This window comes from Oncorhynchus mykiss, chromosome 4, assembly GCF_057628025.1.
Source record: "Oncorhynchus mykiss isolate SJ-2025 chromosome 4, ASM5762802v1, whole genome shotgun sequence".
Taxonomy (NCBI): domain Eukaryota; kingdom Metazoa; phylum Chordata; class Actinopteri; order Salmoniformes; family Salmonidae; genus Oncorhynchus; species Oncorhynchus mykiss.
This window is the reverse complement of record NC_143025.1, coordinates 29,048,238-29,063,438: the sequence shown is the minus strand read 5'-3', so window position 1 is coordinate 29,063,438 and position 15,201 is coordinate 29,048,238. Positions and strand designations below refer to the sequence as shown.

Sequence of the window (15,201 nt, the reverse complement as noted above, 5' to 3'; positions counted from 1 at the left end):
CTGTGTTTAGACAATCGGCATGCTCCACACTCCTGACCGCTGATGCACAGATCCGAATGCTCCTAAAGAATATAAATAAATCCACCTAGGAAACATGAGACGGTATCAGGAGAGATCCAGACGTTTGTGGAGTAGTAGGGGAGAGGCAATAAAGATATATGAACTAAGAGCCAGTGTATTCCAATAGCTGTATGTACTGTACATGCCCATACAAATACAGTATATGGACCTGTATGAACGCATGTAAACTCAGTAAAAAAAGAAACAGCCCTTTTTCTGGACACTGTCTTTCAAAGACAATTCTAAAAATCCAAATAACTACACAGATCTTCATTGTAAAGGGTTTAAACACTGTTTCCCATGCTTGTTCAATGAACCATAAACAATTAATGAACATGCACCTGTGGAACGGTCGTTAAGACACTAACAGCTTAAAGACAGTAGGCAATTAAGGTCACAGTTATGAAAACATAGGACACTAAAGAGACCAACAGACCAACAGACCAAATCTGGTGCAGTCCATGAGGAGGAGATGCACTGCAATACTTATTGCAGCTGGTGGCCACAACAGATACTGACTGTTACTTTTGATTTTGACCCCCTCTTAGTTCAGGGACTCATCATTCCATTTCTGTTAGTCACATGTCTGTGGAACTTGTTCAGTTTATGTCTCAGTTGATGAATCTTGTTATGTTCATACAAATATTTACACGTTAAGTTTGCTGAAAATAAACGCAGTTGACAGTGAGAGGACGTTTTTTTTTGCTGAGTTTATGTATGTAATATGTATGTATGTATGTGTGCTTTGTATCATGCTTAATTTTCATTGTACTGTGTGTGTGTGTGTGTGTGTGTGTGTGTGTGTGTGTGTGTGTGTGTGTGTGTGTGTGTGTGTGTGTGTGTGTGTGCACAGTAGGCTCTTTATGTATTCGTCTAAACTTCAGGAGGGAAAAGCACTCAGCGTGCTCCAACTTTATGTCAACATATTTGTGACAATGTTTATATAACATTTACATAAAACTATAAATATGGAGGTGTATTTACCTGCTGAGACAGGAGAACGACCTTTCCCTGTGTATGCTGTGAGAGTGGGCTCTGTGCAAACGGTGTTCGACACATCGGAGTAGTGATTTGTATGTGTTTGTTTAAGGTTCAGGTTCCAGGTTGAGCTGAGTATGTGCTGCTTTCATTAACTCGTTGGACGTGATGGCCGTGTGACTGACTGCATCTTCAGCTAAGGTTTCAGACTTTTACATTGCGGTTAACAAACTGTTTTCATTTCACATTCAACACGTTTCCCCCCTGTCATTCCACAGTGATGGAAATTAGGGATTTTTTCCCTCCTAAAGGATCTCATTACCAGGATGGTCTGCTCTCTCTGTAGTTAAATCAAATTAAATCAAATGAAATTGTATTTGTCACATTTGCAGAATGCAGCACGTGTCGACCTTACCATGAAATGCTTAATTACAAGCTCTTAACCAACAATGCAGTTCAAGAAATAGGGTTAAGAGTGATGGAAAAGTGAGTGAAGGAAAAACAACCAACAAGTGCTCTGCATATGTGGGAACTACTTCAAGACTGTTGGAAAAGCATTCCAGGTGAAGCTGGTTGAGAGAATGCCAAAAATGTGCAAAACTGTAATCAAGGCAAAAAAAAAGGTGGCTACTTTGAAGAATCTGAAATATAAAATATATTTTGACATATATTTTTTTGGTTAGTACATGATTCCATTTGTGTTATTTCATAGTGTTGATGTCTTCGCTATTATTCTGCAATGTAGAAAATAGTAAAAATATGGAAAAACCCTGGAATGAGTAGGTTTGTCCAAACTTTTGACTGGTACTGTAGGTCCTGGATGTCAGGAAGCTTGGTCCCAGTGATGTACTGGGCCGTACGCACTACACTCTGTATTACCTTACGGTCAGATGCCGAGCAGTTACCATACCAGGTGGTGATGCAACCGGTCAGGGTAATCTCGATGGTGCAGCTGTAGAATTTTTTGAGGATCTGGAAACCCTGCCAAATCTTTGTTGTGCTCTCTTCACAACTGTCTTGGTGTGTTTGGACAATGATAGTTTGTTGGTGATGTGGACACCAAGGAACTTGAATCTCTCGACCCTCTCCACTTCAGTCCTGTCGATATTAAAGGGGACCTGTTCGGCCCTCCTTTTCATATAGTCCACCATCTGTTCCTTTGTCTTGCTCACATTGAGGGAGAGGCACCACACTTCCAGGTCTCTGACCTCCTCCCTATAAGCTGTTTTGTCGGTGATCAGGCCTGTTGACACTGTTGTGTCATCAGCAAACTTAATGATGGTGTTGGAGTCGTGCTTGGCCACGTAGTCGTGGGTATACAGGCAGAACAGGAGGGGAATAACAACACACCTCTGAAGGGCCCCCGTGTTGAGGATCAGCGTGGAAGATGTGTTGCCTACCCTTACTACCTGGGGTGCGGTCCATCAGGAAGTCCAGGATCTAGTTGCAAAGGGAGGTGTTTAGTCCCACGGTCCTTTGCTTATTGATGAGCTATGAGGGCACTATGGTGTTGAACGCTGACCTGTAGTCAATGAACATCACTCTCACATAGGTGTTCCTTTTGTCCAGGTGGGAAAGGGCAGTGTGGAGTGTGATTGAGATTGCGTCATCTGTGGATCTGTTGGGGCCGTGCCATATGCGAATTGCAATGGGTCTGCTTTGAGTACACGTGCTCTGAGTACACGTGCTTTGAGTACACGTGATTTGAGTACACGTGCTCTGAGTACACGTGCTCTGAGTACACGTGCTTTGAGTCCATTATTGATAGTCAGAAAATGTTTGCATGTCAGCAATCAAGTTTTCAATAATAATCACCAAAACAAATACAGATACAAACGCAGCATCATATGATGCAGAATGCATCATATCGGCCGTATTTCTATATTTTGAAAGTTATATATCTTGGAAACTTGATTGCTGACATGTAAAACATTTTGGGACTATATCAACAATGGACTAATGAAACTAATACCAAAATATTATTTTGGGGTGGAGTTTTCCTTTAAGCGTTGTGATGACACTTTGCGAAAACATTTAAATGAATCAGCGTTGGAGCAGCACAGCAGTGTTCCTCAGCCTGACCTGGATGGCTTCTCCCTTCCTGGTCTTAATGCTGTGGTATTAGCTCAGTTGTGGCTGATTTACGGACTCTTCACAGCACAGCATATTAAAGCGGCACAGCCTGCCAATTTGCTGGGGTGTTGCAGGTGTCACTGGGAGAGTGTGAGGTGAGCCGGAGCAGTTCAATGGCCCCATTATGAACCTAACACATGCACTGGAGAAGCACAAATATCCTGCTGAAAAAGAGCCTCTCTCGCTCGCTCTCTCCAGAACGCATCTGTTCAGTTCATAACACACAAACACACACGTTTTAGACAAGTGGGAGGGGATAGAATGAGAGAGAGAGAATGATGGTCAAAGATAAAAGTAAAAAAATGTACAAATAAAACATAATAAAAAGTCAGTTTGAATGACACTGAGGGGAAGTGTTTTTTACAACTAATGTCGGTTTACCTGAGGCTGATGCCGTGCAGGTGTTTGTACATGTGCATATACACACACTCTCATTCAAATAAACACATACAAGAACACACACATACATGTAATAGTGCCAGACATGCACACAAACATATACAGTTGGCATTGCTGTTATGATTTTAGTTGTCCTTGATGTCCTTTGTTTTTATTTTATTTTGTGTTTGTTTACTTTTTAAATATATTTTATTTGCATTGTTGTTTACTGTTTTCTTCTGTCTTTTTATTTTTTCTCTTTAGTTCTTTCTCTTGGTTGTTGGTGCATTAGGGGGTTCTTGGGGGTGGGGAATGGAATGAATTGTATTTTTTATTTTTCCACACGTTCACATGGCACTCTAACCGCTGCATAGCCTCTGCCGAGTCCCCGTCAAACCAGATGTTCCGGTTTTCAGGGGAAATGGAAAGAGAACTTCCGCTTTTGGACGTTAACAAGACGACATTCCATCTTAACTCCATATTTACTGGATTGGTTGAACAGTGCAGAAGAGATCCTCCCCCGACAGGTTTTTTAAATTCTCTTCAAGACCAGTATGTATGTAAGGGATATAGTTTCAGGTGTTTCTTTTACGCCTGCTATGTTAGGTTAACTGCTGCCTAAGAGACTGACAAATTGAAATCGGGCTCTTTTTAAATACTACAACACAAAAGCACGTACTGGTAATGTACATACTGGGAGAATCTTTCCACAAATACACAATTGTCCTGCATACAGACAGGCACAGTCACGAAGCACCCACGCGCATACACACACACAGGCATGTACTCACGCACATACACAGATGGAGCAACAAAGTCACAGCTGGAGTGTTAATATTGTTAAGGCAGCTGTCATTTAGGAAAGAACGGCAATCAGCCATTTTGTTTGAGGAGTCATTCTGGAAACATGTTTCAGACGTCCATGCTGCTTTTACAGTATTCCCCAAATATTTACATTTGGCTTTGGATAGAAGCACCAAGGGAATTAGGACAAGAAACACAGGCGGAGCTGAGCTGTGCTGCGCGGTGAGGTTTCAAGACACTTGGCACACTGGAATTTGGTTAAATATAAACTGAATTCACAGAGGTTAAATAAGCATGTTTAAGTCCTTCTCTTCCTCTTGGCCAATGTGTATACAGTCAAACAGAGACAGGGATATAGTGCAAAAGAGCGCATGGTAAAGGTAAGGAGAAAAACAGAGAGGAAGGAGAGGCATGCTTTTGGACTGCTTTATTGTTATAACCACTGTCCCGTTCAAGGACTTCTGTCCTCCATAGGATGGAGAGAACTGGAGTTTCAGAGTAAAGGGAAGGGTGGATGGAGAGACCGATGGACGGAGAGACTGTCCATCACCTATACAATATGCAGCTTCTACATGGGTCTGTCGTGGTAAACATGTGAGAAGAGTCATATATTACCAGCCGGTCATCAGCCACCAGACCACACCATCTGTGAATCATATCAATCGTGGATCACACAGCACCTCTACTGCTCTGGTTTGGTGTCACACTGTAGGACCATCAAGGCCACACACTGATACACTGTCACCTAGAAAAAGATCGATGCTCAACATCCCCACCATCAACTTCAACATGTCACATATTTCTTCCCTGCGTGTGAAATTCCAGGGTTTTTCTTTATTTTTACAATTTTCTACATTGTAGAATAATAGTGACGACATCAAAACTATAAAATAACGTATGGAATCATGTAGTAACCACAAAATTGTTAGACAAAACAAAACATATATTTTATTTTAGATTATTCAGAGTAGCCACCCTTTGCCTTGATGACAGCTTTGCACGCTCGGGCATTTTTATTTTTATTTTTTTATTTAATCTTTATTTAACTAGGCAAGTCAGTTAAGAACTTAAGAACAAATTCTTATTTACAATGACGGCCTACCAAAAGGCAAAAGGCCTCCTGTGGGGACAGGGGGCTGAGATTTAAAACCCTTTTTGTAAAATTAAAATACAGGACAAAACACATGTCACGACAATAGAGACACCACAACACCACACAAAGAGAGACCTTAGACAACAACTTAGCATGGCAGGAAGACATGACAACACAGCATGGTAGCAACACAACATGACAACAACATGGTAGCAATACAGCATTGCAGCAGCACAACATGGTAGCAGCACAAAACATGGTACAAACATTATTGGGCACAGACAACAGCACAAAGCGAAAGAAGGTAGAGACATCAACAGCCACAAATGTCAGTAAGAGTGTCCATGATTGAGTTTTTGAATTAAGAGATTAAGATAAAAATGTCCAGTTTGAGTGTTTGTTGCAGCTCGTTCCAGTTGCTAGCTGCAGCGAACTAAAAAGACGAGCTACCCAGGGATGCGTGTGCTTTGGGGACCTTTAACAGAATGTGACTGACAGAACGGGTGTTGTATGTGGAGGATGAGGGCTGCAGAAGATATCTCAGATAGGGGGGAGTGAGGCCTAAGCGGGTTTTATAATTAAGCATCAACCAGTGGGTCTTGTGAAGGGTTTACAGAGATGACCAGTTTACAGAGGAGTACAGAGTGCAGTGATGTGTCCTATAAGGAGCATTGGTGGCAAATCTGATGGCTGAATGGTAAAGAACATCTAGCCGTTCGAGAGCACCCTTACCTGCCGATCTATAATCCGTAATCTAGCATGGGTAGGATTGTCATCTGAATCAGGGCTAGTTTGGCAGCTGGGGTGAAAGAGGAGGGATCACGATAGAGGAAACCAAGTCTAGATTTATCTTTAGCCTGCAGCGTTGATATGTGCTGAGAGAAGGACAGTGTACCGCCATACTCCCAAGTACTTGTATGAGGTGACTAAACCCTCAGAGGTAGTAAACACACATTACCTTAGATTTGGAGGTGTTCAGAACATGGTTAAGGGCAGAGAAAGCTTGTTGTACACTAAGAAAGCTTTGTTGTAGAGCATTTAACACAAAATCAGGGGAAAGGCCAGCTGAGTATAAGACTGTATCATCTGCATATAAATGGATGAGAGAGCTTCCTACTGCCTGAGATATGTTGTTGATGTAAATTGAGAAGAGTGTGGGGCCTAGGATCGAACCTTGGGGTACTCCCTTGGTGACAGACAGTGGCTGGGACAGCAGATGTTCTGACTTTATACACTGCACTCTTTGAGAGAGGTAGTTAGCAAACCAGGCCAAAGACCCCTCTGAGACACCCTTACCTCTTATCTGGCCCACAAGAATGGAATGGTCTACAGTATCAACAGCTTTGGCCAAGTCAAAAGAAATAGCAGCACAACATTGTTTAGAATCAAAGGCAATGGTGACATCATTGAGTTTAAGGAGCTCCTTTAGAACCTCGGACTCAGTGACCGCCTGCAGGGAGAAACTTTGTAGCGGGGCAGGGGGAAAAAAAAAAAAGATTTAGGGAGTCCCATTGCTTTAGGACTTGGTCAGGTGGTTTAAGCATGTCCCACTTTAGGCCACCTAGCAAGACAAATTCAGACTTAGTGTAAGGGGCTAGGAGAGAGCTTAGGGCAGGTAGGGTACAGGCCGGTGCTGATGGAGGACGATAACACCCAGCAACACTCAACAAAGAGCTATTTGAAAGTTTAATGCTTAAAACCAGAAATCTAATTGTTTGGGGACAGACTTGGTGGAGACAACTGAGCACTGAAGGTGATCCTTGGTATCCTTGCCCCTCCGCCGCCTTTGGAAGACCTGTCTTGCCGAAAAAGGTTATAACCAAAAAGGTTAACATCAGTGTTCAAAACACTCTTTCTTAACCACGTCTCAGTAATGACCAACACATCTGGATTGGAGCTGTGAACCCACACTTTCAACTGATCCATTTTAGGTAATAAGCTTCCAGTATTAACGTGCAGAAAACCTAGGCTTTTTCGAGAGCAGAAATCAGTGAAGCAGATATCAGAGCACACATCAGAATTGGGGCTAGCAACAGTAGATGGGCCAGTAATATAATAAGGGCACGGCAGAGGACAGGGAGAGCTTTGCAGTAATAATGTATGACATTTGAATGTGCATTAGATGGCAACAAGATCATGTTGTACAGAAATGTCATCAGGTAACATGAATACAAAGCCAGCGATAGGTGGTTAGAATAGGATGGCCAAGAGGCCGAGAGTCCATGTAACCAGTAGAGAGTCAGAGTCCCGAGTGTGGTTACAAACATAGTCTGTCCCACAGTTAGGTAAATAAGAAAGTTTATTATCAACAAAGCATGCAGGAGTCATGAGGCAAATAACATAAAGCACAAGAAAAAAATATAACGACTTGGGGGTAGCCATTGTAAGTTCAGAGTCACTCGTCTCAACAGTGCCTGTGTGCTGGAGGCGAGTGAAAACTCGGGAAAGAGGGGGGAGTGTGGCGGGGGTACCTGTACCAGACAGGGGGAGACAGGCCAGGGCAGGAAGTGAACAAAAGCGCCAGGTGGAATCCAAGCAGCAGTGCAGCAGGCAACGGGAGTAGGTGTCACACCCACTAGGGTGAAGATTTTTTCTGAAGTCAGATTTCTTATGACCACTCTGCAGATCTGCAAGATTCATGACAAAAAAAAACACTAACCAGCGCTGTTAATTACACTACTCTCTCAACTTTTAGCAGAATCTAGCCAAATACTGATGTGTTTGTCACTAACTTGCAAACTGCTCAGTCTTTATACAAAGGACTCTGTCATCTTGGTTAGATTGTGTTTGATTGGTTAGTATACGAGGGAATTTCTTCCTTCCACTCTCTCTGTCCCGGTAGGTAGAGCTGAAACACCTTCTGGCATCTCAGGGCCGGGGGCTAAACCCAGGTTTGATTTGCGAGTTAAAAGAGCAGAGATAATCACAGGGCTTCTGTCTTAAATGACCAAAGCACTTTGTGTTTATGGGTTCATTTTGCAAGCCAGAGACCCAGACTAAACCGTTTTTTAATTTGTCCAACAAGGTTTTCGTTAAGGCTCCACAGAAGATAGGGGAGAGAGGAAAGAGAGGAGGGGGGTAGAGGGGGGAGAGGGGAGGGCAATTAATCAAGCTGAAAAGTGTAGCCACAGGAGCCTCAAGGTGCCCAAATGGAGCCAGATATGAGTGAAAACACCCATTTCAGACCAGCCCAGTGGGGGACATTAACTGGGAAAGGTGCAGGGTGGAGTGGTTGTGTTGTCAGCCACAGGGGGGCCAAAAGAAAAGAGAGAGAGAGAGAGAGCACTTTGAATTTAATTTGAATGGAGAGAGGTGTATAGAAAGCCGAACTGTAGAGGTGAAGCTCCCACTTGTAGGCCCAGAGGGAGGGTGTGTTTATTTGGGTCTGTGTTTCCTTTCCTTCATGTATCCGTGCCAACTATCAAACGAGGGCATGATGGGTTTGTTATTTTCTTATAGTTCTTGTTTACTTGGCTTGAAAGCCCATGACAGACAACATTTCCCCACTTTCTTTGTAGTCTTTTCTGCCTGCCTCCCGATGACCTCACCACAGAGCTGCAATCAGAACAAGACATAAGAAAACAAAATACATTTCAGGGGGAAAAAGGCATTGAGGCAAGATAAGGCAATTAACCTGTGTTTGTTTTAGCTCTAGTGCGGATAGCTCTCCAGTTGGGATTTCCTTAAGTACACTCTTAGAAAAAAAGGGTTCCAAAAGGGTGTTCCCATAGGAGAACCCTTTTTGGTTCCAGATAGAACCATTTTGGATTCCATGTAGCACCCTCTGTAGAAAGGGCACTTCATGGAACCCAAAAGGGTTCTACCTGGAACCAAAAAGGGTCCTTCAAATGGTTCTTCTATAGGGACAGCCGAATAACCCTTAGGTTCAAGATGGCACCTTTTTTTCTAAGAGTGTATTTCAGATCCACTCATTGATAACCTCAAGCCAACGTTGGTGGTAGTAATTAGAAATAATAAGTTCCATGTTTGGCAAGTGTAGTGTAGTGGGCGTCAAGAGAAGAGGAGCCGGGACTGGAGTGGGCTCAGGTTGCACAGAACCAAACCTGACGGATCAATTCAGACTTTCCAAAACTCTGAGCTCTCGATAACCAGGAACAGGAGAGGGGGAGAGAGAAGGAGAGGGGGAGAGAAATAGAGCGAGAAGAGGGGGGGGGGATTAAATGTAAAAAAAAAAATGTGATCGGAAAACTGTTGGCAAGCCTGACAGGTGTGATTCACAAAGCCTCAACTAGACATAACACACTCTGACTGGAGCCGTCATGATGGTGCTGCCATCTTACTCTGCTTTTCCATCCACACAGACCCGTAGCCTGGTGGTGCTCATCAGAGAGCTACTGTAGACATACACAGATATAGACACAGACAAATGGAGGGGATGGTGGCAAAGCTACAAATGAATCAATTTGTCTCTATAAAAAAGGCAGGATGAAACCCTTCATGTGAAATGGGGCTGATTGTGTTTATATCTGAAATATCTGCAGTAAGCTAAGGCGTTCCTGAAGATGGACGGTGATGGATTGATGTAAGGAGGAGAAGATGTTAAGTGTAAAAAGTTGAATTCACCACTTTATTTAATTGAGTCATCCATCATGTTGAAATATATTCTGTGTACATTACAGCATACCTGAAACAGGACATTAAGGATACCAAGGATCCAGTTATAAACATGAATTTATGCCTATGAGTCATGATTAGAAGATATGGGCCCAAATCCTGTAAAATGTATCTTAAACACATAACCATGGTTGAATTTGTCCCTGTTGCCAAATATAATTACCAATCCTTCTTAAACAAGAATTTGATGTATCACCCCTTTCCTCTCCGGGGCAAACGTCTGTTGTTTTACGCATTACTTAATGAGTTTATTCCCTATACCATGTTCTAGCCTTACAATAATGACTGATATCCCTCATGTAAATAACAGGAAACAGGACATTCACCAGTTTATCTGATTTATGGATCAAAGCTGTCCATTTGAAATGATTTCCCATGCAGTCTCTGGGCTCCTAACTGCATATTCCTGTCATATCTGAAAAACTTATCAGATATACTTGGTCAGTTGGCCTTACACTGTGAAGGTTGAAGGCAGATAATTTATTTCTGTCTTAAATTACGGGTGGACATCGATCAGACAAGCTACTGCGGCTAGCCGGCTAACTGTTTCTCTCCTAGGACGCTTTGATTTACAAAGTATTTCTGAAGGTCGCCCTAATAGAGGGAAAAAATCTGAAGGTCATTTCAGCACTGCTACTTTCTGATGAAAGTCAGATGGAACTCTTGAGCAAATGTACAGTCTAATATATGGAGAATAGACAGGTAGCATGTCCCACACAGACACACACACAGAGAGAGAGAGAGAGAGAGAGAGAGAGAGAGAGAGAGAGAGAGAGAGAGAGAGAGAGAGAGAGAGAGAGAGAGAGAGACAGAAGGGAGCTATCATCAATCATAAGTCTGACAAATGTTTCCCTATCGTCTATACCTGCCTAATGTGCCTAACATTAACAGAACATGTACATTAGAAAATACACCTTTCTTATTTTATATGTCTGCTCCATATATCAGTGAACAAAATATCTGACTTGGAGAATTATTATAACGCAGCGAGAAAACAAACAGAACCTTTTAGCTGTTCAGGCCAATATGGATTTGCTCTGCTTCTTTTAAAGGGGAAATGTATGGATGTGTGCTGTCCCCTCTAGAGAACACTGCTAATTCCCCCAAGGAGGAAAATATACTGTCTGGGAGAGGTGTAAAGAGGTGGCTCCAGATTCACCGGGAGCGCGGCCCGACTTACACATATTCCACGTTTTTTTATTAAAGAAAGATAAGGTTGTTACACGATTGTTTCTCTTGTATTGTACTTGGTCAATGACAGGTATCTACAGCATATGCCAGTTACAGTGTATATATCCCTGTTACCAACCTCTGGTAAACTGTGTAAACTTTTTGACAAGAGTTTGTCCCCCTCACATTAACCTCTCTCTGCTATGACCTGTCCCCCTAAATCAATTTTTCCATTCTCCTTTGCCCTGTCAGCCTTTTCTGTTTGTAACTCCAGTACAGTACAGTACAGGTTAGTGCCAGGTGAGCATCTGGGGAACAGGAGGTTCTTCCCAGCTAATATTGGCAACATGACATGATAAGTGCTCCACAGACAGCCTGGGCTGGTCACAGTGTCTGGAGCTGAGCCTGACAGTGACAAACAGACAGGACTATAAGAGCTCACTGCTGTGGGTCAGCGCTCCACATTACTGACAGACTGCCACCATGCTGGAGAGACTGGTATTCCTGCTGCTGCTGGCAGCCTACGGTGAGTAACACACTTGCCTCTGAGCACTAAGGACAGCATAATGCTAACAACCACATCATCATCACTTCTGACATGGCCATTTATGTCCATTTACGTTTGTTTCACTGTAGGATAAAAGTCACAAAAACATTTGTGTGCAAATATATCATGCTTCTAACCGTGGACTGCATGTTTCTCAGCATATGGTTGTGGTACTCCCACCTTCGAGCCCAACACCAACAGGATTGTGAATGGAGAGGATGCCCGCGCCCATAGCTGGCCATGGCAGGTGAAAACAGTGAATTACTTCCCTGCATAAGTCCATTGAACCATACATTCATCATGTTTGTCTTTACCTGTTTTACTGTCTGTGCATCTGTATCCTTAGATTTCAATGCAGGTGAAGCATGGCAGCCGTTGGCATCACACCTGTGGGGGCACTCTGATTGGCTCTCGCTGGGTCCTGACTGCTGGACACTGCGTATGGTGAGTGCCAGAATGGAAGAGTGAGGTATTACTAGAGAATGTGAGTAAAAAGAGGTCGTTGAGGTCACGAATGTGAAGCAGAATATTGGGAAAGTATAGATGTCATTAAAGAGAACTTAATGTTTCTCTGTGATGTTTGGCGTGTTCTCCCCATGCAGGCCTGGAGATGTGTACCGCGTGGTGATGGGAGAGCATGACCAGAGTGTACAGGAGGGAACTGAGCAGATCAGAGACGTGCTGCGTATCCTGGTTCATCCCGACTGGGACATCAACATGGTCGCCGCTGGGTGAGTGTCCATCTGATAGACCAAAACAATGCTGATGACACAGCAACAGCTAGCTCTTACTATTACCATCACTACCACAACTAAAACTAATGCCACTATTACCACAACCACCAATAGCAACATTATGTCTTCAAGAACAACATAGGATATTGCAACTGCAACCATAATATGCAAACTAGCATGAATGTGGATGACTACAACAACTTGGTTTTTTTCTCACAGAAATGATCTTGCCCTGCTGAAACTGGACAAGGCTCCCATCATGAATGAGAACGTTGGTCTGGCTTGCCTTCCTGAGGCAGGAGAGATCCCTGCTCATGGAGACGCATGCTTCATCTCTGGCTGGGGAAACCTCTACAGTAAGATATCACATACATCATTCTTCTCTGGTGTTACACATGATGAGAGAGAGAGCGAGAGTCCTGTGTGGTAGAGCATTGTGCTCGCAACTGCAGGATCGTGGGTTTGATTGCTGCTGGGACCACCCATATGAAAAATATATGAATGCACTAGTGTAAGTTGCTTTGGATAAAAGTCTCTGGTAAATGTTTTTTTTTTTAAATATGTTTGGCTGTGTGGATACTGTGGGCTTGTGGCATGTGAAGTTTCATTTAATGCTATATTGGCCTGTTTATGTTAAGCCACACAACACGACTTACCCAGATTCAGATGAATTCATGGATTCCGTTTTTAGATCTCATCATACAACATGACGATAGTTAGCAATGGCTCACGAAAATACCTACAACTTCCCTCAAACTGCATGCAGAGATATCCATGAGTAAGTAGAAAAAGCGTTTAGTTGCCAAAATCTCACACTATCCCTTTAAGATATATGGGGTGTGGATATATACAATATAAGGCTGTTAGTGAATATGATACATCGACATAATGTACTGTATACAGATATACGTAGGGTCATAATTTGGGCCAGTTTGCTACAGCAGGAAAATAATCCTGCAGCAACAGTAAATGTGAATTATTATGTGAATAATAATGATTGGACATATTTTTGTAGGTGTTGACATTTTAAAGTGGAATTTACAAACTTTATAAGCCTTTTTAAACCTCGAATACACTACAAGTTTGGATTTTCTGCTGTGCAGGAAAATAATTCACAGCAACAAAAGTGTGATCAAGTTAAGATCCTACATCCGAGGCCTGTGTTTATGTTCCAGTGTATAGTGTGTAACTGTACCCTCCCTGTCCTGTTCTAGCCCATGGTCCCATGCCTGATAAGCTGCAGCAGGCTCTTCTGCCCGTGGTGGGGAACAGTGTGTGTAGGCAGAGTGACTGGTGGGGAATGGTGGTGAAGGACACCATGATCTGTGCTGGAGGGGGTGAAGTGTCAGGATGCAACGTGAGTGAGGCAACAACACATCTTGAGATCATATTCATATGATAATACAGTAATATAACTGTCACCATAACCTGTATGACATAATAACCAATGTTTGTAAAACACTTTCTGTCTCTCGCCTTATCCCCCTCTCTCTCTTCCCCTCCCCCCCATGCCCTTATCTCTGTCTGCAGGGGGACTCTGGAGGTCCTCTAAACTGTAAGGGTGCTGATGGTAAGTGGTACGTACAGGGCGTGACCAGCTTTGTGTCCTCTCGTGTCTGCAACGAGGTGAAGAAACCAACCGTCTTCACCCGCATCTCAGCCTTTACTGACTGGCTCAGCAATGTAAGTCATGTAACAATACAGTTCCCTCTCACCTCTGACCTATAACATGCTCAACCACTGTTCTCAGATCTGTGTAACGCACAGCAAAGTTACACATGATTTGTAACACACAAAACATGTTTTTCCTGTCTCCTCCTCAGACAATGCTTTACTATTAAGGATCCTACTGTATCTCGGAGGCTGGCAGATGACCATCTTGTAATAACGCCATGAATACATTTTGCCCAATAAATCATATGCCCATGGTTCAGATTCTGTACCGCTTCTGTGTTCTTTATAAATTGGGGCAGGAGTCTGAGCCTGGTTGGTAGAGGAATAGTAGACTTTAGTGGCTATATCTGTGGTGAGGAATATTTTGGAGGGGGGAAATAGGTCATGTGAAAATAATGATGACCTTGTGGTCACATGCTGGGGTTAGTTAATATTTTGCTACCTTAGGCTTTTAGATATAGTAGTCTAAATTGCACGTTTTCTTCCTCAATATTTGAGTGTAGCCTATTACGAAATCCTTCATCAGCAGGGCCATAACCAGGGTCAAAGTTTTAGGTCCATCTAATAAATGTTAAGGAAGTTGAAGCCCATTCACTGCACTTCCATACAACTCTAAAAAAAATGCATTATCACACTGGTTACTTAATTCACCTCAGTCAATCTACGAACACAACCTATTAGCTATACAATTAGCATGAACATGAACTCACATTAACCAGGATTAAAAACTATAATTTAATGCGTACAGAGGGATTAAATTATAGATCTGTTGGGAGAAAAAATATTTTACTATGAAAAAGTTAACAAATTAGTTTGCAAAAAAGTTTCACAGCGAATTTCCTATAATTCTACACATTTGCCATGGGGTGGGGAGAGATGTTTGCAGTTTAAAATACAGATGTCCTGCAATTCTACACATTTTGCCATGTTAATATGATATCTGAGTAAGAGTGGCTAACAAAATTAGGTCAGGGCTCCTGGGCGCATGCCCTGTG

General features: G+C 42.7%; 1 protein-coding gene across 1 annotated transcript; it reads left to right on the top strand.

Moving 5' to 3' along the window:
• The first annotated feature begins 11,605 nt into the window (after positions 1 to 11,605).
• Positions 11,606 to 14,465, top strand: LOC110521643 (proproteinase E). The gene is made up of 8 exons (XM_021599331.3): positions 11,606 to 11,777; positions 11,957 to 12,045; positions 12,145 to 12,242; positions 12,401 to 12,529; positions 12,752 to 12,888; positions 13,747 to 13,889; positions 14,063 to 14,215; positions 14,356 to 14,465. Exons 1-8 carry the CDS (start codon positions 11,735 to 11,737, stop codon positions 14,371 to 14,373), a joined length of 810 nt encoding a protein of 269 aa, XP_021455006.2. The 5' UTR covers positions 11,606 to 11,734; the 3' UTR covers positions 14,374 to 14,465.
• The last annotated feature ends 736 nt before the right edge of the window (positions 14,466 to 15,201 follow it).

Bases quoted from the DNA above. Each gene is read 5' to 3' on its own strand.
- LOC110521643 (XM_021599331.3), top strand. From the start codon at position 11,735: ATGCTGGAGAGACTGGTATTCCTGCTGCTGCTGGCAGCCTACG. The intron at 11,778-11,956 runs GTGAGTAACACA...CATGTTTCTCAG, and splicing joins GCTGCTGCTGGCAGCCTACG to CATATGGTTGTGGTACTCCC. The intron at 12,889-13,746 runs GTAAGATATCAC...GTCCTGTTCTAG, and splicing joins TGGCTGGGGAAACCTCTACA to CCCATGGTCCCATGCCTGAT.